Here is a 22,962-nt window from a genome sequence, read left to right as displayed (position 1 = left end):
CATTCGACGCCCAGATACAGGTGGTGCCTTTTGTTCGATTCCGCTTTTTTTTTCTGTGATCACTCACTCAGTTCCCTTTAACCATTCGACCTTTGATCGCGATCACAACAGCGCATTTTTTCACAATTTTGATTGTCGCCTTGAGCTATCTACCTTACGGACTCGTAATACAAAACTTCTTTTTTTCATCCTTGTATATCACTGGTACGCATGCGCTAATCGCGTTATACCAAGTACTGTCTGTTTTATTCTCTGGACAGTTCCAGCCCTCCCTGTGCAAACGTTCGACTGCCGCTCAAGAAAAGGTGTTAAGATGACTACTGATGAAGGAAGCATCCTGGCCAAAACTGTGGAAACGGCGCCGAACGGAAGCGCCATCCTGGCCAACCACCACGCCGATCCGGTGAAGGCCGCAGAATCGTCAACCCCCAAACTCGTGGACAGCGCCACTAGTCTCGAGCTAGCTTCAGACAAACAGCCAGCAGCGGAAACCTCTCTCCCGGTCGTACCAGCCCTGGAAGCCGCACTCCCGGCGCTTCCAGCTGTGGACCCCATCGGCGCAGTGGTCAACGGGGGCAAGCAGGCAGCGGACGTCGAGGCAAAGCCGAACGCTCAGTGTGAGTGCCATTAAAACCTCTCTGCAGTTGCCCGCTCGTATTCCGGTTTGCTTCACATCTAACCTTCTTTTAATTTATCAAATGAATTATACTGCTACATTTTCACTTCTCCGTTTCCGAATTCCTTTTATCCGCTCTCCTTGTACCCTCATTTTTGCCTTCCGTTCAGCCTTCCAGAGAGAGAGATCTGGGTAACAATAAATTGCACTAACGTCTTAATGAGCTTACATTGCATATACAGGGCAGGAGGCTATGTTACTCGTATTACGCAGTTGACCTTGGGGAAAGGAGATGAACAAGCAGCATAGAGATAGCCTCAGTAGAGTAAACAAGGTTGTGGGGAGCCCACTTCACCTTAATGACAGTGCAGGTTCAAGCTGCCTTGGCTAAACTATTGGGCCACTTAAGCGAGTCTTAAGCATTACAGCGTCGTCTTCGATTCGTTCCTTCCACGATAGCGTGCTTCCTAGGCCACCCTACACGTTTGAGTGGCATCGCCGTGGCTCAGGTAGACGATCCAGGAGTATCCGCAGGTACTCCCGCAGTCGCGGTCCCACTTGCTCATGGCCCAGGCCTCATTATAGTTATGTAGGCGAAAGAACCCGCTTCGTTTGGCGGTTGCTCCGCAACACGTTCCGACACGTCCTGTTTCGACTGACAGAAACTTGTGACTGCCGCTCGCGCCACTGCGCAACCATCATATACAACTTTGTCCGCCAAAATTTGGTCTAGACCTGATTTTCCCAGCATCTTAAATTTTGGGGTCATAAATTTTGGATATGAGTCAACTTGGGTCTCATTCCGGAATCAGGGAGTTACCTGACATCCGGTGGGTCTTGGGGGGGCGACAGCTGTTATGTTATCGCATTAATAGAGGAGAACACACGTATTTGCAGCGTGCACTATAAACACAGCCGCACATAGCGTACACTGCATACACGGGTGCGAACATCGGAGGCTAGGCTATCCATATTAGGCAGATGAACTTCGAAGAGGAGCGAATAGAAAACGGCATGATAGCCTCGAACGTCTTGGGCCTCTGTTGGAGCTACCGTGAAAGAAGGGCTTCGAAAAGATGTTCTAATGCATAGGTTAATACCCAGGAGCATTTCATGCACTAGGCTAACCCCATGTGTACCGCACGTTAGCGTGAAATTATTTATTAACGCGAGAGTGTTACGGATGTCGTTCAGTGCTGGGGCACCCGGCGTAGTTGGGGTCGTCGACGGTGTGTAGAAAAGCCGAATTAGGAGAGGTGGTCGTGATGTCACACGTGGAGCTGAGAAATGAAAATTTATTGATTAAACCATTACAAAACTGGTGAGCAGGTTTCAACATGAGACAAACGTCATTAGAGTGTGAGGACACATAGTAAATTAATTGCTCTGAAAAATAAAATTCGGGTAACTAGTCGGGAATCGAGCCCTGACCCTTGGGTTGCACTCAGACAAGCTACCCCAAGGCCACGCAGGTACATTCGTATGGCTTGGTTAAAGCAGGGCTTTACATGTATATGTCGTGTGGTCTTTCACACAATGTGGAAACAGTATCCGTGTCTGCTTGGGCAAGACGGGACCCATTAAGTTTGTTGCGTCGTACACTTAATGGCGGAGCTTAAGTGTCCATTTGCACTTGCCCTCGGCACTCGCTGCAGTGGATCCCGCCTCGTTCACTGCACGAGGCGTGTTGCACAGCGACGATTGCAGAGAAAAATTGAGATTTTGCGAGTCCGATCATGCCACGCTCCTTACAGCATGCCGCTTGATTCATTTATCATCGATTGCTAATAGGGATTATGTTATGGTGTTTTGAAGGGGGGTGTAAGGAGGTGGACCGACCAGTCGTTGGGTCAGCTTGTGTCTGTTCGGTATCTTTCGTTGCCCCTTGTGTTTTTTCGCTCTAGTTACCATGTCGCAGGCAGCTAATCAAAAGCGCCAACTAGCCCGACTTTCTTCTTTAGTCAAAACATTATGCCGCTTCAAGGCAAACGAATGGCTCACAATAACATACTCATAAAACTAATTTAACATCCATTAAACGAGGCACAAAATGCGTAGCCCTCATTAAAACTTCAATGACGGATTAGACCCATTTTTTAAAGAATATTTTCATCAAGAGGTTTAGCACTCTTTTATGAACAATTTATCTGACGAAACGCACATGGCAATTGGATGTGGTTTTTATCGCAGTGGTTACAAAAATTTATTCAAGCAGAGACTAAGGCTTATTTTAGCAAGGCCTGCAGATTGATCCAAACGTTGCCAATGTAGAAAGTTCACAGGCGGCAGGACAGAGCACTCTTTGTACATTACAAGCGAAACTCACTGTGCAGTATGGAAGTCTCGGAATGATCATGGAAAGTTTGTACCAAAGATCTGAGCTTTTTTATCGGTCGTTCGACCACATCCTGGCCTCTAGTCTTCCCATATGCCTGGCTTGACTCTTCCAGCAAATCATTCTATCAGTGAAGCCATTCGGAGCGCTCTATCGGGCGATATATTCTAACGGTTCTTCATACCCATTTTTTTTTCTTGTAACAAAATGAAACAAAAACAGTGACTAAGGGCAAACCGTTTATAACTGAAAAGCACTTCAAAGATAATAGTAATATTTTTCCATCCCAGAGGAACGGCTGCTTACCTAGAATTTGACATTCTCCTCATTCCTGACTTAAAATTTCTACCGCTATGAATGAAAGGGCAGGTACGAGTGCGGAACTAATGAAAGCTGTTATGCGCAGTCTTTGCAAAAGTGGCGCCACGGACAGTTCGCTGTGGAGCCATATAGGGGGTACCTTCGGGGTTCAAGAGTTCAAGCCTGACGGAACAGGTTTTCTGACGTTCAATAATTTAAAGCTTCTGATAGACGTAAGTGTCATGCTGTACGGCTCCGCAGCGAACCCTGTGGGCAGGACACCATTGGCAAAGATCTGTTTTCGCTTTTTTTTTTTCATGCCTACCTCGTGTCCGTGCAGTCGGTGAGGAAAACATCTTCGAGTACGACAAGGTGCCTGGACCTCAGAGCGCGCTGATCGGCGTGCTGTTGGGCCTGGCGTGCTCCTTGGTCGGATTCGCCGTGCTCGCCTTCGCCCTGGTGATCACCCGGCAGCCGGAAGAAGTCGTCGACGCGTCCTCACCCTGCGAATCTGATATGTGCCAAGAGGTACGCCTGAGAAATACTCGTTTCACACCCATTATATACGTGGCGTGTGGAATGTTCTGAATGACTTCGCTATATGTGTGACCTCATTTTGCTGTAAGGCTTACAGAGAAGGCTACATCTAGGGCAGTACCCAGTCGAAAAAGCCTACAGAATAATGTCCAAAGTACGACAAAATATTGAGTCGTACTGTCGTAGCAACAGATTTTACTTTCGTTTCGTATTTTTCTGTCGTATACTGCATTTTTTTCTTTAGACTGTACTTCTGCAGTAACTACACGAATTAATGGTAGAGAGAGGGTGTGGTAGATGGTCCTTGGCGATCACAAAATGAACAAGGGAGGGGAAAACCTCAGGTTGCTAGAGCCAACGTTTCGACAAGGGGACTTGTCTTCGTCTGGGCAAAGCGTTCATCATTGGCAGGGATTAAATAGGGCCTTCGCTCCGAGGAGGAAGGCCCCGGGGGTGGGGTAGGAAAGGGGTGTGAGAGGGGATGCGTGTCGGGAAGGGGAGGGAGGTGAATCTTGATTCGTTAAGCTGCAATAGTGGAAAAAACTTATATCCGGGGGGTGTGTAATGAACAAAGGCTTTGAAGGGCCTGCGACGGGGGGCAGGCGCTGGGTGGACCTGAAAAACTCAGATAAGAGGATTAGTCAGCGTGGTACAGGGAAATGAGAACGAGGCAAACAAAATAGGAAAACAAAATAGTTTTTCAGGTCCACTCAGCGCCTGCCCCCCGTCGCAGGCCCTTCAAAGCCTTTGTTCATTACACACCCCCCGGATATAAGTTTTTTCCACTATTGCAGCTTAACGAATCAAGATTCACCTCCCTCCCCTTCCCGACACGCATCCCCTCTCACACCCCTTTCCTACCCCACCCCCGGGGCCTTCCTCCTCGGAGCGTAGGCCCTATTTAATCCCTGCCAATGATGAACGCTTTGCCCAGACGAAGACAAGTCCCCTTGTCGAAACGTTGGCTCAAGCAACCTGAGGTTTTCCCCTCCCTTGTACACGAATTAATGTTATTGCAAAAATTTCTCTTCTTAATGCATGTTATCGGTGAAAACAATACAGAAAATCTGTTGTCACGGCAGAAAATGTAGTCGTGGCTTTCGACTTGGCAGGGAGAAATTGAGCCGACCGTAATGCAGCCCACTCCCAGCAACTCAAACTACCATCTCAGTTTCCTTCTCACCCTGCATCCTTGTTTGACCAGCGAATCATTCCGGAGGGTACCCGCTGACTAGTACAGAATGATAGCCGCAGCTAAGCTTTGTGCTTTTCCCGTAATAAGACTGTTGTAAGAGCAGTTTTCTTTGCTGATCCCCGCTTGCTTCAGGTCGCTTTTCCGCATATGCTTCATGCACAGTGGGCTCATAATTCTCAACTCTCGATATACTCCTAACATTACTGCATAACTTTGGTTGTTTCAGTGCCAACAGCGAGTTAATACGAAATTCAACTGCGACCGAAATGATGATGATGATTAAAACATTATTTCCATCGAAGTAGGAGGCCCCCTACTCCCCGGCCTTGGCACGCAGGCCTGGGGGACGGGGCTGGAATTCCGCGACTAAAGATTGGCTAAAATACATTGGTTCTTCGCGGCTTCTGCCGCCAGGCGGACAGCTAGTTGCTGGTGGGCCTGGACCTCGGTCCGCAGTAGGGCCTCCCAGGCTTTCAATATTGTCCCCAGCGGCCGGGGATCCGGTGCATTCCCAAATTATGTGATCGAGTCTCCCCCTCACTCCGCAGGTGTTACATTTATCGTCTTTCCTGTCGTCTACCTGAGTGCGAAATAACCAGACGGGGTTTGAAAAATTTTTGGCCTGTAATCGTCACCAGGCGGCGGCCTCTTTATTATTTAAGCTTGGGTCCAGTGGTGGCACCAGACGGCTTCCTAACGTGTTGTTATGATTTCCCCGTTTGTTTGCAAACTTTCGTCCGAAAAGTTGGTCGTTGTCGTCATCGCTGCCCGAAAATTGGTTTTGAAGAAAGGAAAGTTGCTGTTACAGTGTTACTCTTGGCGGACTCCTCACAGGCGACGTCAGTAGAAAAGCGCTAGTGGTGCAGTTCTCGGCATTCCTTCAGAAAAATTGGGGTCCTTTAGCCTGCACTGGCATCGCACAGCTCCCTGATATGAACCTGCAGGCGTTTAGATTATATTAGGACACGTCAGATGCGTTTATAAGGACAGGGAAGGTGTGCTCGTGCTTAATGATGCGAGGATGGGGGGGGGCTAAGAAAAGGAAAAGTGCATGCTTTCCTGTTGTAGTCCCATCCAACAGTGAAAAGTATGCTCTTGGTTGACTGAACCCCTTTATTCGATTTAGGTTGGCTCTGTGGCATAGTATTTGGGAGGGGTAGTAGTAGAAGACGAAAGATCGCATGTAATGGCCACACAGAATAAGATCACACAATCAACCCATTTTGATAAACAAGGCGTCAGAACACATTAGTCGCGGCTGCCGTCAATACATTAAATCAGAAGATCTTATGTTAAGTTAGCCACTGTAGTGCTCATCTCAGCATAGTGCTGAGTTTAACTGCCAAAAAACCTCTTTAAGCCCTATCCATGGCATAAAGGTAGAAGGTAAATACTGGTGGCATTAGTTTAACAGTGAGCCAAAGGTAAAGGCTCCGCATTCAGATATTTCAAGCGGATTTTAGCCGTGATCGCCATTCCTTGAGAATTACGAAAGCAGTCGAGGAAATGCACTGCTGTGGTCAGAAATGCATTAAGGCACCATTGTAGCCCGACACACGCTTCAGTAAGCGTATCAAGTTAGAACCACCATCGTAGGACTTTGCAAAACGCTATCCAGCAGCGGCGTTGTACGGAAATCGCATTTCAACCCAGTTCAAAGCAATGATTCAATCAACGGCCCGCTTGATGAGCTGGGGCACCGCCAGTAACACGCGAATAATGTACAGGCGCTCCACTTTCTCACCGTGTCGGGGGACATGACGGCGAACCCGTGCCACGACTTCTACCGGTACGTGTGTCACCGGTGGACGGACAACGGCAGCTTCATTGGTGACGTCATGGCAGACTTCTACGCCCTTCTGGACAGCATCCTCACGCCGGGCTACCTCCCCTACCCGGACGTCTACGGCTCACACGTTTTCTTCCACACCTACAGGTAAATAGTGGATAGATGGTTGGTATGGAAGATAGGAGCGTCCCCTTTGAAACTTGGGTGGTAGCAATCGCCGCCATGGTCGGCTTTTTTCTTGTATAATGTAACCATTTTCTTTAATTACAATTTTACATTCTACACCTCTAAGCATATGTCACCAGTCGGCTTTTCAGCCACCCCTCTTCCAATCACTCTTAGCTAACTTATACCGCAGATTCATTCGCATGACCATTGCAATCTCTCAACCCTAGGACCTCAGGGAGAGACTGTACTTGCACCCACATCAGGATGGATACCATCACATTCTAGTATGGGATGTTCAATTGTTTCTACAGATTTATCACCCACTGCGCATATGTCATCGTGGTTATATTTCTTTCTGTAGTTGCGCGTTCTAACACACCCTGATCTAGCTCTAAAGAGTTGGACACTGCCATGATTTCTTCCTAATCTGCGCTTTCCACTTTCTTTATAGCTCTGCAGTCTGCTACTTTCTATTGAATTCATCCAGTTTTTACCTTCTTTTTTTTTTAAATTTCGCTTAAAGATTTTACTCCTCCGTCCTTGCTTCCTGCATACTTACTGGTCAGTTTCATGGTCCTTTTCCGGCACTCTAAATCAACGCTCTTTCCGCAGTAGTATTTAAATACCTTAGCTGGCCGCCTGTTATTTTATTTATTTATTTATTTATTTATTTATTTATTTATTTATTTATTTATTTATTTATTTATTTATTTATTTATTTATTTATTTATTTATTTATTTATTTATTTATTTATTTATTTATTTATTTATTTATTTATTTATTCATTTATTTATTTATTTATTTATTTATTTATTTATTTATTTATTTATTTATTTATTTATTTATTTCAGATACTGTCAATCCCATTGGGATTTTTACAGGATGGGCACATAGTAAGTAGGTACAAAGTGAATACAAATGGAATGGTATACATTAAAAACACTGTTATTTGCAAGTAACTACATGAGTATGGGAAAAAAAACAGATAACAGAAAATAAAACACATAACGAAAGAGTATTTTTCACAGAAAAGGGTGCAATTTTAAACATTGTAAGTAATATGTTCATACAGATGCTGTTATATGCAGTGATACGAGTGGTCTGTTGTACTTGAATAATTATGATTTAATTATCTATTTAATTATCGCGCAACCGTTCTTCTACCACAGTTACAAATTTCTGCAAAGATGTATTAGTAGTGATAGAGGGATTCAAACTATTTCATTCTTTTATGGCAAGCGGGAAAAATGAATATCTGAAACAGTCGGTTCGGAATGCGTACTCTCTGGTCCTTATGCCGGGATGGTCTGGATTCATCTACAGATATATATAACGAAGTATCTATGTTTAATGTGTTATGAACTAATTGGAACAATAATTTTAGTCGTGCTAGTCTGGCGCGTTTCTGTAAAGTAAGAATACATGCTTGATTTAGTAGTTGGGATGGTGAATCACTGGTCCTGTATTTGTTAAAGATAAATCTAATTGCCTTTCTCTGCACTCCTTCTAGTTTGTTATTGAGCTGTTGTGTGTAGGGAAACCAAATCGTATTTCCTTATTCGAGAACTGATCGTATAAATGTGTTATATGCTAACAGTTTGGTCTCCGGTGGCGCTTCTCGAAGCCGTCTTCTAAGGAAGAACAATCGTTTTAAAGCAGATGATACTATGTTGTTAATATGTGATTCCCATCTTAGATCATGTGAAATGATTAATCCAAGGTATTTGTGTTCGTGAACTCGGGTGAGCGGTATGTTATTGATGCTGTACACATATTCGGACCTTTGTTTTTTACGGGTTACAGATAAGAAAGCTGTTTTTTTAATGTTCAATTCCATTTGCCATTTGTGACACCATATTACCACTTCTTGAAGGGCGCTGTTTAAATCATAGTGGTCATTTATAGAGTTAATTTCGTTGTAAAGGATGCAGTCATCGGCAAAAAGTTTAATTTTAACTTGTATGTTAGAGGGCAGATCATTAATGAAGATAAGAAATAAAAGTGGAGCAAGGACGCACCCTTGGGGTACTCCCGACGTAACGAGCGCAGTAGAAGAAATTTCATTGTTAACTACAACATACTGAGATCGGTTAGTTAAGTAGTCCTCGATCCACTTGATAATAGGGCTGTTACCTAAAGTTGATCTAAGTTTGCTAATTAGTTTTTTATGGCTTACTCTGTCAAACGCCTTAGAGAAATCAAGTGCAATCAAGTCAACTTGCTTTTGGTTATCAATGCTCTGGAATAAATCATGTGTTAGTTCGAGTAATTGGGTTATAGTTGAAAGTCCCCTTCGAAATCCATGTTGAACACGCGATAAAATGTTCTCTTGCTCAACATAACTGGTGATATGCTTTAGTATAATGTGTTCCAATAATTTTCCTACCGTGCACGTTAGTGATATTGGTCTGTAATTTGAAACGTCATCTTTGCCTCCTGTTTTGTGTATAGGAATAACTTTCGCTATTTTCCATTCATTAGCTAGACTACGGGTTGATAATGATTTATTGAACATTAAATGTAAATATTTCGCGTTGACTTCGGCATACCTTTGCAAAAAGGTGTTTGGAATATTATCAGGACCATTTGCTTTTTTTGTATCTATTGATAATAGTAGGTTGAGCACGCCTGTCTCAGTTATTGTTGGCATGTCTAGCGGTGTTTGATTGCGGTGAATACTCTCCGGTGTGCGGCCATCGTCATCTGTGAACACAGTTTGGAAGTATGTATTTAAGGAATTTGCGAAGTTTTGATTTTGTCCTTGCCAATTGAAGGTGTCTTTTTGTGTTTTGGGGCTGAGGTGTTTTCAAAATTTTCCAGGGGAGTGTTTTAAAAAATTAGGAAGCGTAACTGAGAAGTAGTTTGTTTTCGCTGCCTTAATTCTTGCTTTCATTTCACGGATCGCGTTCGTGAGCTTATGTTTTACCTGAGAGTCATTTTTTGATTTTATTGATTTCCTTAGTCGTTTTACTTTGCGTTTCCCATGAATGATATCGTGTGTTATCCAGGGATTACGTGTATTTGTTCGTTTGGTCTTCAATGGAACAAAGTTTTTGATGCAGTGCGATACAATGGCCTTGAAGCTTTCCCTCAGCGTATCTATATTTGTACCTTGATAATTAGCGAGTTCTTCAAACGATTCGTACTCCGAAATTAGGTAATTAAGTATGCTTGAATCATCAGCGTTTGTGAAGTCTGGGTAAGTAGTTTTCGAGATAGTACGAGCTGCTGTTGCTTGAATGGGTGTGGTGCACAATGTTAGCTTATGATCTGATATGCCATCGAGGACTGCTAAGTGGGTTTGATCGATCGCAAAGTGATTGCTGAGGAAGATGAGGTCAAGAATGTTAGATGCACTACCTTGAACACGTGTGGTATCTTCCTGTTTCCTCAGGCATTCTTCATATAATATTTTACTCTGAGCTTCACATGTATCGAACGATTTCTAGCCTGTATCCTCATATATTCCCTCGGTTGTAGCATTTGGCGTAGACACCCATAGTGCTAACCTTCCAACAGCTCTCTGATTTATTTCTAGTCTCGCCTGAACTTCTGCCTTTGGCACAAAACGCATTTCCGAAAGTAAGCCTTGGCCCCATTACTGCTCTCTAAATACCTCTCGGTACTTCTTACATGTGGTACCCCTTAATGCTCTATGTTTCGTTATCACGGCATCTCTTCGTCATTTCGCCCTAACAACTTGTTAGTGCTTTTACATGTATATCTCTCCTTTGTTTACCCATACCCTGAGATATTTTTTTTTTCTGCTAGTCTGCGTATTTCATGGCCTTGTATTTTAAGCTCATGATCAGTGGAGTCGTTGAAAATCATGAATCCTTACTTAATAAACCTAGAGCGTATCCTTCGTCCCTACGAGAATAAACCAGAGTCTGTAAATTTTCTTGGATATCCGCTAACAGTACGATATTGTCCGCATACATTAAACCTGGGAGCCATTACTCAGTGAACTTTCCGCCTAATGTGTACGAAATAATATAACCTAGATTACTTTCTTGCAGCCTTTTTTCCATAAATAGCATGTAACGCATAAACAGCAGCAGCGACAGAGGAAAACACTGCCTTAAGCCTTTGCGTACCTCGAAATTGGTCCTACGACTTATCCCTTCCTATCTTATTTCAACTTTGTTATCTTGGTATATTTCTTGTACGAAGTCAATTATCTCATGACTTATACCTTCATCTTTTAGCATACATGCATCTTTCAGCATAGGAGTTCCTGTTCACGTTGTTGTATGCACGCTCATGTCCAGAAAGGCAAAATGCAGAGGTCTGTTTTTCACTGTATAGCTGATTCTATGCATTGGCTAAGCACGAACAGGCTGTCATCTAAGCGCCTACCGCTTCCGAAACCGTTCTGAGTTATTACCTTAGTACTTTCTATCCATGACTTCATTTTAAATTTCACTACCTGCATTGGCAGCTTGTATATAACAGGTATATTCGTAATCGGTCTGAAAAATTTTATGTGCATCCTATCTCCTTTCTCTTTATAAATCAGATTCATTTTACTCCGTCGCCAGCTATCCGGAATTTCCTTATATCTTGTAACTGTTTTCCATGTTTTTAACAGCGTTTTCTTGCTTTTTGGGCCAAGTTCATTTATCAGCTTGATTGTAATGTCGTCTATCCCTGCGGATGCACATTTAGGAATATTTGCTTCCGCCTTTTTCTATTTAAGATTGATCATTGCTAAGTTCCCTTCTCTTATGCTGCCCTGTGTTGGTCCTTCGTCCAGGGAGATTACCTTATCGTCGTTCCTAAATGATTCAGCTATAACTGATGCAATGTACTTCACAGCGTTGTCTCCCTTAAAATTTTTACTCAGCACATTGAATTTGTTCCTTCTTTCTCTGATTCTTTTTATCCAGACAGCTTATAGGGCTCAAGAATTTTCTTGGTCCACCTTTACTCACATCGAAACTACAGCCACCGAGCGATCACATGAATAGCTTTATTTTCCCTCAATGAGCATATTTACTTCCGGTTTCAATTATCGATAAAATCCCCATTTTTGATCAGTTTCCTCTTGAGATAATTGCTCCTTCTTTGCCTCTCTGTGTTCCGTTGAAGCCACCCGTCGCTATTTGACAGACTCCTTAATTTCTTTATTCAACCAGATTTGTGGCTTCCTGTTTCCTTTCCAGCGCACTGCCGTTATTAGGTGTTTCATTTTCGTACTGATGCATTGTTCTGGTAATAATCCCACTTTTCCATGAAACGCTTCTCCATTGCATCTCAGCGCCTGATGCTATTAGCACTCTTTGTTCGTCGCTTAATTTTGCGTTTCCTTTTTGCGTTGTCTGCTTTCCTCTTTTGATCGGGGCTCCCATCTGCACACTGATACGTTTATGATCTCTTCCCAGACTGCACTCTCTCTCTCTCTTCGTATATATTCATTTTTGCGAATTTGCTATAGATTCCCTGCAGGCAGTAGTCAATGGTCATCTGCCTGTTACAGAATTCCCACGTGATTTGACTCTCGCATTTAATTTCTTTACTTAAAATAACTAGGTAGCGCCGCTCACGGAAGTACAGTATTAAGTTCCCTTTACAATTTGTGTATCCATAATTATCGTTGATGTGGCTATTCATGTCCCCCAATAGTATACTAACGGCACCGTCTTCAAGCTGTTTTATATCGTCACTTAGACACTTAAATCGATTCTTGTTTTGCGTTCTTTTGAACGAAATTTGCGTTCTTTAGACCGTAGCTCTTAGGCACTCGTTATTGGTTTGAGCCGTGTCGCCGCCGTCGGTGTAAGCGAGCCAAGCCTATAATAAATAAATTGCTGCGACTAGGTTTCGAGTCTGCGGCTCGCATACAAGTCAGCTTCGCTGGCCACTGTACGAGAACACTAGGCTATCGCCGCAGCTGATCACGCCTCGGGTTAAACTGCAACACACTGTCGTGCTGTGCATTGCACATCGTCGGCGTCTTCGACTAACACTGCTATCGGAGTAATGTACACACTCTCGCGCGCTGTGCATTGCATATCGTCGTCTCAAATATTGCATTAGGGAGAACCTTAATCATTCGTAGAATTTTTGTCTAGTTATTGTGAGGGGGAGTTTGTGACACTGATGTGCGGCTACGCTGCCGGTTATAAAATCCGCGAACTCGTGCTCTGGGAGAGAGCACCATAGTCATCAAACTAGGCACACAGTCGAACTCACAACCTCATCCCTTTTTTCACTTCTTTACAGGGCTTGCTTGGGTTTCATGAACACCAGCGAAGAAAATGCCACTCTGATTCCAGTCCTGCCACGACTGCAAACACACGCCGCAAGCCTGCAGAACCTGCCTCTGAGTAAGCTGGTCACAGCCATAGCGGCACTCTCAGGTACGGCAGGCATCGACATCCTCTTCGGTGTCGGACTCCAGTTCTATGGGAACAAAACGTATCCTGCCCTCACTAGCGGACGTTCACTAAGGAAGAAATTTGAAGGACTTCCCGATTTTGAATCCTATCTAGAGGCAGCTGTCGCACAGATGGCTCCAGGAACGCCAGCGAAAAGCCTGGTTGCCGACCTCCTCGAGCTCGACGACGTCGTGGACGCTGCCTTCCGAAATGACACAGACACGACCCTTCTGAACATCAGCAGCATACCCGAGTTGATACAGGACACGGGAGTCTCTACGTGGTCTTCTTTGTTTCAGCAGTATGCTGGCGCGCGTGACACGGAGGAGTTCCTCTGGACAGGGCCCACCCAGATGAAGAGCATCCTGGAGATCATTGGAAAGAAAACGACCAGCTCGACTGTGCAAGCTTACTTAGCACTACAGGTAGCTGCAGACGTGCTCGCTCTGTACTTCAAAAGCCGCTCAAGCGTGGGGAGCAACCAACTGGAAACGCGCAGAACCTGCCTGGTGGCGGCGTGTCGAGTTTCTAGCCACGCCTGCTCGTACCATATCAGCCGCTTCCTAGGCCTGCCCCCCATCGCCGAGGGAGACGCGCAGGCTTTGTACGATGCCGTGATCGATGCCTTCTCGAAAAACAAAGGCCTCGTCTCGTGGATCGACAGCCAACGCTGGGCGGCTGTGGTCGACATGTTCAGGAACACCACCGTGACGCTCGTGCACCGACTCGTGAGACAGCTGAACAACCGAAGCACCAGGGTCTACCCGAACAAGATCCAGTTATCCGCTGACTTCTTGGACGAGTACCTGACTCTGATCGAGGCTCACAAGGCGGCATCGAAGGCCTACCCATTGCCCGTGGACTTGGCCGGGCTCGCCGAGCGACAGATGGAAGGGGTGTTGATCTTAAACGAGCTGTTGAAGAGCGTTGTGGTGTCTGGGGCCCTTTTGAGTGCCCCGGTACTCTACTCCGCCACGATGCCCAGGTGAGTTGTCCGCGTCGCTGACTAGGTAAACCACTTCGGTAATAATCACCGATAGACTTTTCAACAATTTATGTCTGCTGTTCACCATTCAGGCATAGTCGTTTCAGACTCAGGAGCCCCACAAAAAGTATAAAGACCCCTTTTCTTAACTTCTGTTCTGTTTCAATATTGGTTGACGATCTCTAACAGTATTTATCCTTTGGCCCTGAAGTGTGAAGTCTAACAATATAAAACAAAATATCGAATTGACGAAGTCGAGCATTCAGTTAAAAAGGGCTTAGCAGTAGAACAAAGTTGTTTACATTTACATTGTCGGGGTTCATAGCCATCCTATTATGCATAGAAATCATGGGTGAAAATATTAGACAACCACCACGAGTTTTATGTCTGGCAGAACATCATAGGAACCGAAAGATACGAAGCAGTGACAAAGCGAAAGTGCAACGTTATCTGAAAAATAAATCCAGCCGCATAACCTCTGGGTGGGAAGACTGATCATTTCTTGCAGGTTCGCGAAATGATAACACAATGATGACACCATGTCACGTAACGCACGAACAAACGAACACTATTAGCCGCAGTACCCTATGAATTATGTGCGGGAGGGAGGAGGGGGGGGGGAGGTGTTGGAGGCTGAGGGAAAATATGCTCTTCATGTCTATCGGGGTCAGCTTCGGAGCTGACCCCTATAGAGATTCAGTTTTCCCAATTCAGTTTTCCAAGCTGGCCTTTGCCGGAAGGTGTAGATCAGGGTACAGAGTGGCAGTACCCAGGAGGAACTTGGCTAAGACAACGCTGCAGAAGAATTCTTCTCGGCTCGGGTGCAATATTTTTTCCCCGAGTTTCTTTACGCGCGTGTTCACTCCGATCATGAAGAGGGGGTGGGGGCGGGGACGACAACCCGAAACAAGGAAATTTAGGCCTATACAGCTAACGTTGTAAAATGACCTCATGCATCTCTTGAACTCATCGCCGTATTCCATTTTTCATTTTCCCAGAGAATTCAACTTTGGAACAATGGGTGCCATGCTAGCTCGGGAGCTGGCGCACGTCATTACGCCCGCCAGCAGCAAAGACTGGTGGGACAGGCGTTCGGAAGAAGCCTTCGAACAAAGCACGAAATGTCTCCACAGGCTTCACAGGTGAGCCTGGCGACCTTTATTCAATCAGCAAACGAAGCCGCTACTTAACACAAATGTTCCTGTTCATCTCAAGCTATAGTATACGCCTAACTTTCCCGAAATTAAATTTCCAGTCTGTTCTACTTCTCAGTAAAGGGAAATTCATGATCGCAGAACGGACCCGCTCACTATGAGCTTGCATGTAGAAATGTTCAGTTCATGGCCCGTACGCCCGGCTCGAGGAAAAAGGAAGGCAGCCATTTACGGCCTCTGTTCCACGTCCAGCGCGTGGCTTTCATTTGCCAACTCCGATATCACCGGTTTCCTTGGCAGCTTACTCAAAGCGCCCTCGGTGTAAGAGCAGAAGCAACTGTAAATTTGTGTCTTTGCGATCAGCTCCGGAGCGCAACAAATACCATGTTATTCGGCCCTTACAAAGGACCATAGAAGAGTAACAGGAATGCGAACTGTTGTTTCGATGAATGAACTACTAATTAATTGCCTGTCTGCCTATAGAGTCTTCCAGTTGCTTGATATCGTGACCGCTTTACAAGCCTTGAATGATTGCCTGGAAAGAGTGGCCAAAAAGAGACTTGTGGCACCAGAGAGATTGGTATTCTTAGTGGCATCATTAGACGGACAGGGACTCATTATACATCTTCCTCTAGCCCTTGGATACCTTGCTGATATAGGTGGAGTAATCATCTACTGAAAGTAATATAATTATAATTCCTGCAACAAGCCGTTGTACGCATCGTTGTACGAAACTGTTGTTGGTTTATGCAGAGAAATGTGGTGTGATTGTGCCCCCTCATCCTAAATCATTTCTGTATCTGTCTCATTGTTCACTCTAAAGTACGAATCTGCGCCTCACAAATCCACGTGCCAACTTAAAAGAGCAATAGACATCCTGCTTTAAAATCGGTATCGGGCATAGCTAGTTGTAAACATAGTATCAGATCACTTCGCTTCTTTAACATTCCGATTACATTACAGCATAGGGGCCGCCTGCAGTCTAGCAGCCACTAAAGAGCTGTAAGGCTGAGTTTCTATGTGCTCAATGTAAGAATGTGTGCAATAAGAGAAGGAAAAAAAATTACGCTTTCCACGAGGATAAGAAAGCCCTGGAGATGGAAGCAACTTTCAAAAGAGCCGACAAACTATTTCTAAGTTACCATGGCCTGCTTCAGATGAGGATGTCATCCACTGGCAACAGACGTTGGAACGCAGTGATCCCATTTATTGAAACTATTCGATTTTACTTCAACATGGAGGAGGTCTTGCACGCCCATAGGAAAACATGTGTGAGGCTTCGGTACGGAAGCATTTCTAAGCTATGCTGCCAATACCCACACAAGCAACCATAACGCGTCTTACTCAATTTAACAAGCGCCCACATTTCACGTCAGCTCATTCTCATCATTTTGTTGTCCTGCTTCAGATGTTGTGCGTTTAAAACCCATCGCTTTTTTTTTGCCCATAATTTATTCCCTCACCATACCCACTGGCCCCAGCACCATGGAAGGCAACGCTTCAGGCTGGGACGTCGCCACCGCGTCGAACCTGTTCGCATGGACGATGGCGGCGAGGACGGCGATAGATGCCCTGCTGAGCGGCGAAGACGCCATGGGCAGCCCATACGAGGGGTCGCCCAGCGACAAGCTTCCCGAGACCAGCACGAAGGCCACGAGGGAGGCCATGAGGACCTTCTTCCGGCGCTTCTGCCTCCTCTCGTGCGGCCGCGACGAGCCGCGTCTGTCGGCCCGCAGTCGCTGCGTGATCCCGCTGATGGGCATGGCCGAGTTCTCCGAAGCCTTCGACTGCCCGCTGGGCTCGACCATGAACCCCAACGTCAGCTGCGCGCTCAGGTTCCACGATTCTTGAGACAGCGCGCAGTGTGCAACCTTAATGTGCGCTAGCCAAAGCCTTTCTTTGCGAATATCAGCAATAATTGTGAATATGTGGCGCTCTGTGTATAATCACTGGACATTTTGCGAACTTTTAGGCTTTTAAAAGTATATCAATGCCAGTCTTGATGCACAGGTATTACTTTTACAAGCGGTTTTTAAGTACAAATTTCACAAAAGGTTGCTTCCAGTTCACGAGAATTTCCATCGCGCTGTTGCAAAGTTTTTGCGTATACCGTCCGCGTTTCTTACAAGCCTGCCGTAGCTGGAGCTACGGCAGGCTTGTAAGCGTAGCGTCTGTCATGCTTTTTCCGCCTCCGCGCCAGATGTCTCTGCTGGCGGCTGGTTGATAGATGAGGGTTCATAACGTCCTGAACCCCCACACGGGCTATGGAGGAGGCCACTGAGGAGGGCTCCAAATTATCTTAAGCTCCTTCGGGTTCTTAACGTGCACTGGAATAGCAGAGAGCATGGAAGGTTTTCTTCATGTCGCCTTCACAGTTATGCGGTTATTGGATAGTAAGACCCGGGCACAGAAGCCCAACACCGTAGCCACTAAACCACAGCCTACAGTTCCGGCTTTCCATACGTCGTTGTACAATCTCGGTCGCAATGCTTAAGCTGTAATGTGTAGCAGATCTCAACATTCTTTCCCACGTTGGCATAACTTTTGGCGTATTGGCGCGTCACCCCTTGTATATTTCGTAACCTTAGTTGTAATAGAATTGCCTTTGTCGGAGCTCTGTTGCACGCTCAATATTCATAAAAAAACTTGCCTGCATATTAGTGCTGAGCCCTGGGTTTTGCGCAGTCAGCGTCCTTTTTGGCCTCTGCAGTGTTACTTGCACTCTTGAAGCCTATATGCAGAACGTCAGCATGTTGACTACTAGCGCATCGATGAAGGTTCGAAGAATTCTTTATTAGCCGAAAAACGAGCCTTCTGCAGGCTTGTTCGAATTGACCATTTCGCATGTGAAAAAGCTTAAATTAACCTCAATATTTTAAGATTCCAGTGCAGGCTTCTTGAATGAGACCTGAGGTTGTTTCGGTTTATAATTTATATTCACCAATAAAATATAGAAGTATACAAAGAATGCATAAGAAAATTTCAGATTCAAAGTCCGAAACGGGTTCCTTTTTCAGGATTTAGTTTTCCTCACTGTAAACGACTACGAATTATCAAGATATCACTGCACTGTCATCTCCAAATATACGAGAGCAAAGCCTTGCTCTTGCTTGTAATAGATTTGAAACAAATGCAGCATAAAATTCATTTTGTCTCTGATAACATGTGTTGTCATTGAGCTTCTCTTAAACTTCGTAACAGGCCTTCGTAAAACACTCAGACAGAGTAGAACGAAGATAGTGGTTAAAACGCTGAAGAGCAAGCATCCGTATTAAACATACGTTTGCATTAGTTGCCTTGATAAAATTTCTGAAAAAGACCACAGGAAAGTTACACACTGGAAACCACGGTAGCTTCATGTCCTGAAAACCCGACTGGATTTTAAAAATTACATGTTTTCGAGGCAATGAGTCCTTTATTCAAACACTTCGACTACTTCCTTGCTTAGTCAAAGACGTCGGCCCATCACACATGTCAAAATGAAGTGGTCGCTTGTTTTCCAAGTGGTATAGCCCCAGTTGCAGTCTACCTAGAAAGATAGTTTCTTTGTGCCCTTTCCACCTTTCTAGCAACGCCATGCACATGACAACTTCCCCAAGAAAGGTTCCGGCTGCATTCAGGACCTGAGTGACAGGCTTTCTGAGCAAACATCATAGCTCCATCGTTTGAAAACTTACTTCTTCGTGCATACAGCATTAAGAAAGTACCTGCAATCTTGTGGGTTCTTTCAACTGCGCTAAAGCCTTGTATTGAAGAATTTACGATATACCATGCCGGATAGGCCTAATGAAGCAGGCAGCGCCGCAGCTGGCAATCCAGCGCACTCCTGGGTATCAAGTTAGAATCGCTTCCATCGATGCGAGACAACAGAGGGACAACAGTGAAGTTGGCTCTGTACCAACTGTTGTTCAGATAGCCTAGCATATTGTCTAGGTGTTGACTTCGCACAATGTAGCAAGCGCTCAAGCGAGGAAGATATGTTGGTTTGGGTCGTCCCCCCACCCAAGAGAACTCATTCTGTCATATCGGTGAGAGAAAACATACAGGTAACACAGGCGTGCTCTAACTCAGCTGTATTGCACACAGTTGTGACAAGCTAGGAAAAGGTCTAAGTTAACTCTGAAAGCAAGAATTGGGCAGTCGAAACTGAAATGATGAAAACTACACGTCGTGGTCAGCACAGCCCTGAGCGAGCAGCCTGAACTGTCAGCCCGGGCCATTCAAATAGCTAAGGCAAATCGGGCCCTGGACTAAGGGCTTCACCTTCGAGTGGCATCTCTCCAACCTCTGCTCACAAGTTTTTTATTTTTTTTTTCTCTGTCTGTGTTGTGATCAACTTTTGTGGCAAAGTTCGGAGCCCAGTTCTAAAAGGCCAGTACCTTTAAGGCAAAGCAGTATTCTTTTCTACACGTGATGCTCTTTATTTTATAAAAAGAAATAAATCGATGTAATTTTATTGTTAGCGGCCAGCGCCCTTATGAAGGTGTAAGATTTAATGTTTCCGTCTTCGCATTTTCCAGCGTACCTTAAATTAACACCTAATGTCGGTATACCCAAATTGGTTCATACCCCACGCTCTTGCATGGCTCACTGACCTTGCGATATGTTTCAGCATTTTCGACAAGTAGGATGGACACGGATTAAGACGAACATATTGACATGCCTGAACCTAACAGCAGTCATCTCCTGTCTCAACACCAGGCTCTGCCGAATAGTGGCGCGGTCTGACCAAAGCTTACATGGCATCCACCATTCACCTGCCGAGAGTACATAGACGATATTTCCTTGTTCAGCTGCGGAAAACGGAAACCGACAATCTCAAGAAGAAACTGATTTATAATTTCCCGCCGCACTATACAGTTTCGTTTTTTTTTATATTTTTTTAAAGCGCCACAAACCCCGCAGGTGGAAATAATGGCATAAAAAACACCGTTCTAATTTCTGCCTCACAGTGATGTTTCACACACTTCTGCACCCCAAGATGCTCAGAAAACTGCCCAGCTATCCAGTCGAGTACAGAAATGTCGGTGTAGAGCCTTATCTTTTCTACACGTCCTTATCATATGTGTGGTGTAAACAAGTTGAGTATACGTTGCTTATCAATGTGGGAGTAACTGACCAAATCAGCTTGCTATGCTCCCAGCGATAACGATGTGAGCTGGAAGATTCTCGCCATCCTCAATTTTCAGCCCGAATGGGCCATGCTATAAAATATCGCTGCCAGGATCTTGTCTCGTTACTATCGTGCAGCATTATGGTTATCAGCACCATTTGCCAGAGCATCCGAGGCACGCTATTCTTTATTCGTTAACCCGGGCCGAACATGGGCTTAACGTTGTGACGTCTCTCATAAAAATTTCCGTTATTTTTATTCTCCAGAATAATGTTTATATCCAGGACAGCTATTCACGGCATTTGCTCCATTAGAAACCCCAGAGGTTGCAAAATCGTGAGCAAAGATGGCTTGATGTCAACCAAACTTAAGCACCCACGCAGTAGTTTCCTCGCTATGAGTTTCGGTATCTTGTAGCCACGTTATGCTTTAAACTTCGCCATCGCAATATCCGCTCGTATTTCGTCGCGCACACATCTTTTTTTTCTCCTTTCCATTTCCCTTTTCTTTAAGCGTTGGAATGAAGCCCCTCGCGAACATTTTCCATAAGCATTCACAGTAGACAAGAAGGTACAAAAGTCACAACGGGATTGACTTTTGGGCTGTTTGTTGTAGTGTTAGGTGTTACGGTAGTGCAGCACCAAGGGTTCTGTAACGATCCATTTCCTGTCTATTCCGCTTGGTCCTCTGTCACTAGCCGCTGCTCCCATTGCCGTATGGCGTTGGAGCAGACGTCACGCTGGTCCTGGCAGGAACATGCCAACAACGTCGCTTGCACACATGCGTCTCGAGCCCATGTCTCACTGGTTGACCGACGCCGACGCCCACGAGTGGCGCAGCACAATGACATGTTTGACACGCCAGGCGAGTTTCTCGCCGCTAATCCAGTCTCGCAAAGCTGTTGGCCCAGCATAGTCCTTGTGACGGCAGGACTGGATGCGGCGGCATGAGGCTAGCAAGCGGCGGCGCCGGGACTAGACCAGCTGTGTTGGATTATTCGTTCGTTTTGCTACCTCCTGTTGTTTTCGTCACATTGATTTCAAGACCAAATGAAATGAACCGTTACAGAATACGACCCCATGACACGTATTTTTGCTGCCTGTGCTTTGTCTCTGGTGCGTCGTTGCAGTTATGCCCGAATGCTGTATACCATCATCATCATCATCATTCATCATCATCATCATCAGCCGGGTCCAAATGCCTTGTCCTGCTTAAGTGTATTTTTAATACTCTCCCCTTTGTCATGCTCTTGTCTCTATTTTGCTCCTTGAGTTCCTCTGAAAGTAAAAACAGGCCACGGCGTTTCGAAATGTTTCACCAAGGTTTAGGTTGAATAAAACAGCTGCAGACTAGTGACGTACGTAAACTGACAGGCTCCGAGGTCGAAGACTGCAATCAAACGCACCGTCAATGACACGCGTAGTGCAGAAGCAGATTCAAAGAACGCACGTGTGTTAAGCCTCCGCCTTTAAAAAGTAAAACGAAGTGCCAAGAGAAAAAAAGGAACAAATCCATCGCCTGGGATATCCGGGAGTTTATGCACATGGCATCCTTCTTTTGCGCTTAACCAACGACATGGCTGGCATTCGTATTTCTCGTGTACAATGTTCTCGCCATGCACAAGTGACGAAAATTGCTCTCCTTGAACGCAAAGGCGATTGAGGAAGTGCTTCGGAAACAAGTAACGCGAAAGAAAGAAGCATCGTCATCTGTAGATGCTTGACATGCTGTGCCGACAATTCACTTCACCTGCGCTGATTGAAGCACGTTGTTGAAATTCTTGGGGCTTGGGCAATGAAACGATGGCAGTAGGGTTCCATTTACCATTGCTTCGTCGCATGCAATTGCGCATACTGTGATGTCAACACTCAGCATTTGGTAGGCACTGCAGTCTAAGCTTTGCAAGCCGTGCAGTATTGAAAACACGAATATAGGTGTAAGTGAAAACAACCTTTTCAGCAGTCTCAAAGCGCACCTTTATATTCGATGTGTTGTATCAAGGGGCCATGGATTGCTACAAAGTGAAAACAGTTCTGCAGTCTCTGCCAGCAAGTTTCACATTTGCACGTTTTAATTAGTACTATTCTACCTTTTGTAGTAACTTTCTTTCATTAACGTCCACAGACGTCTCCGAAAAACTGTTAGCGCTGTCATGATGATCACAACTGCATGCATAATAATGATAATTGCGATAATATAAATACGATAACCTTTTCTTTATGTGCTCCGGGCAAGATAGAATTACTGACATTCTTTCTCAGCACTAAACGCTTGAAGAGCAGTGTGCCTACTTGGCTGCAAAACCCATTTCAGAGACAAAGTTCCACTTAACGAAAAACAAAAACAACAGATGGTAAAAATGGTAAAGATGGTAGAAATGAAGGCGGAA

General features: G+C 45.0%; 1 protein-coding gene across 1 annotated transcript; it reads left to right on the top strand.

The window, feature by feature from the left end:
* Window positions 1-299: 299 nt before the first annotated feature.
* On the top strand, window positions 300-17,311 carry LOC149342763 (neprilysin-1-like). Its single transcript, XM_089542227.1, has 6 exons — window positions 300-617; window positions 3,592-3,779; window positions 6,711-6,919; window positions 13,167-14,306; window positions 15,305-15,448; window positions 16,942-17,311. Exons 1-6 carry the CDS (start codon window positions 314-316, stop codon window positions 17,309-17,311), a joined length of 2,355 nt encoding a protein of 784 aa, XP_089398353.1. The 5' UTR covers window positions 300-313.
* Window positions 17,312-22,962: the final 5,651 nt, after the last annotated feature.

Source organism: Amblyomma mixtum, chromosome 5 (assembly GCF_055824585.1).
Source record: "Amblyomma mixtum isolate Tamu chromosome 5, ASM5582458v1, whole genome shotgun sequence".
Taxonomy (NCBI): Eukaryota; Metazoa; Arthropoda; class Arachnida; order Ixodida; family Ixodidae; genus Amblyomma; species Amblyomma mixtum.
Note: the sequence above shows the minus strand (reverse complement) of the source record. Positions and strands in the feature narration are given on the sequence as shown.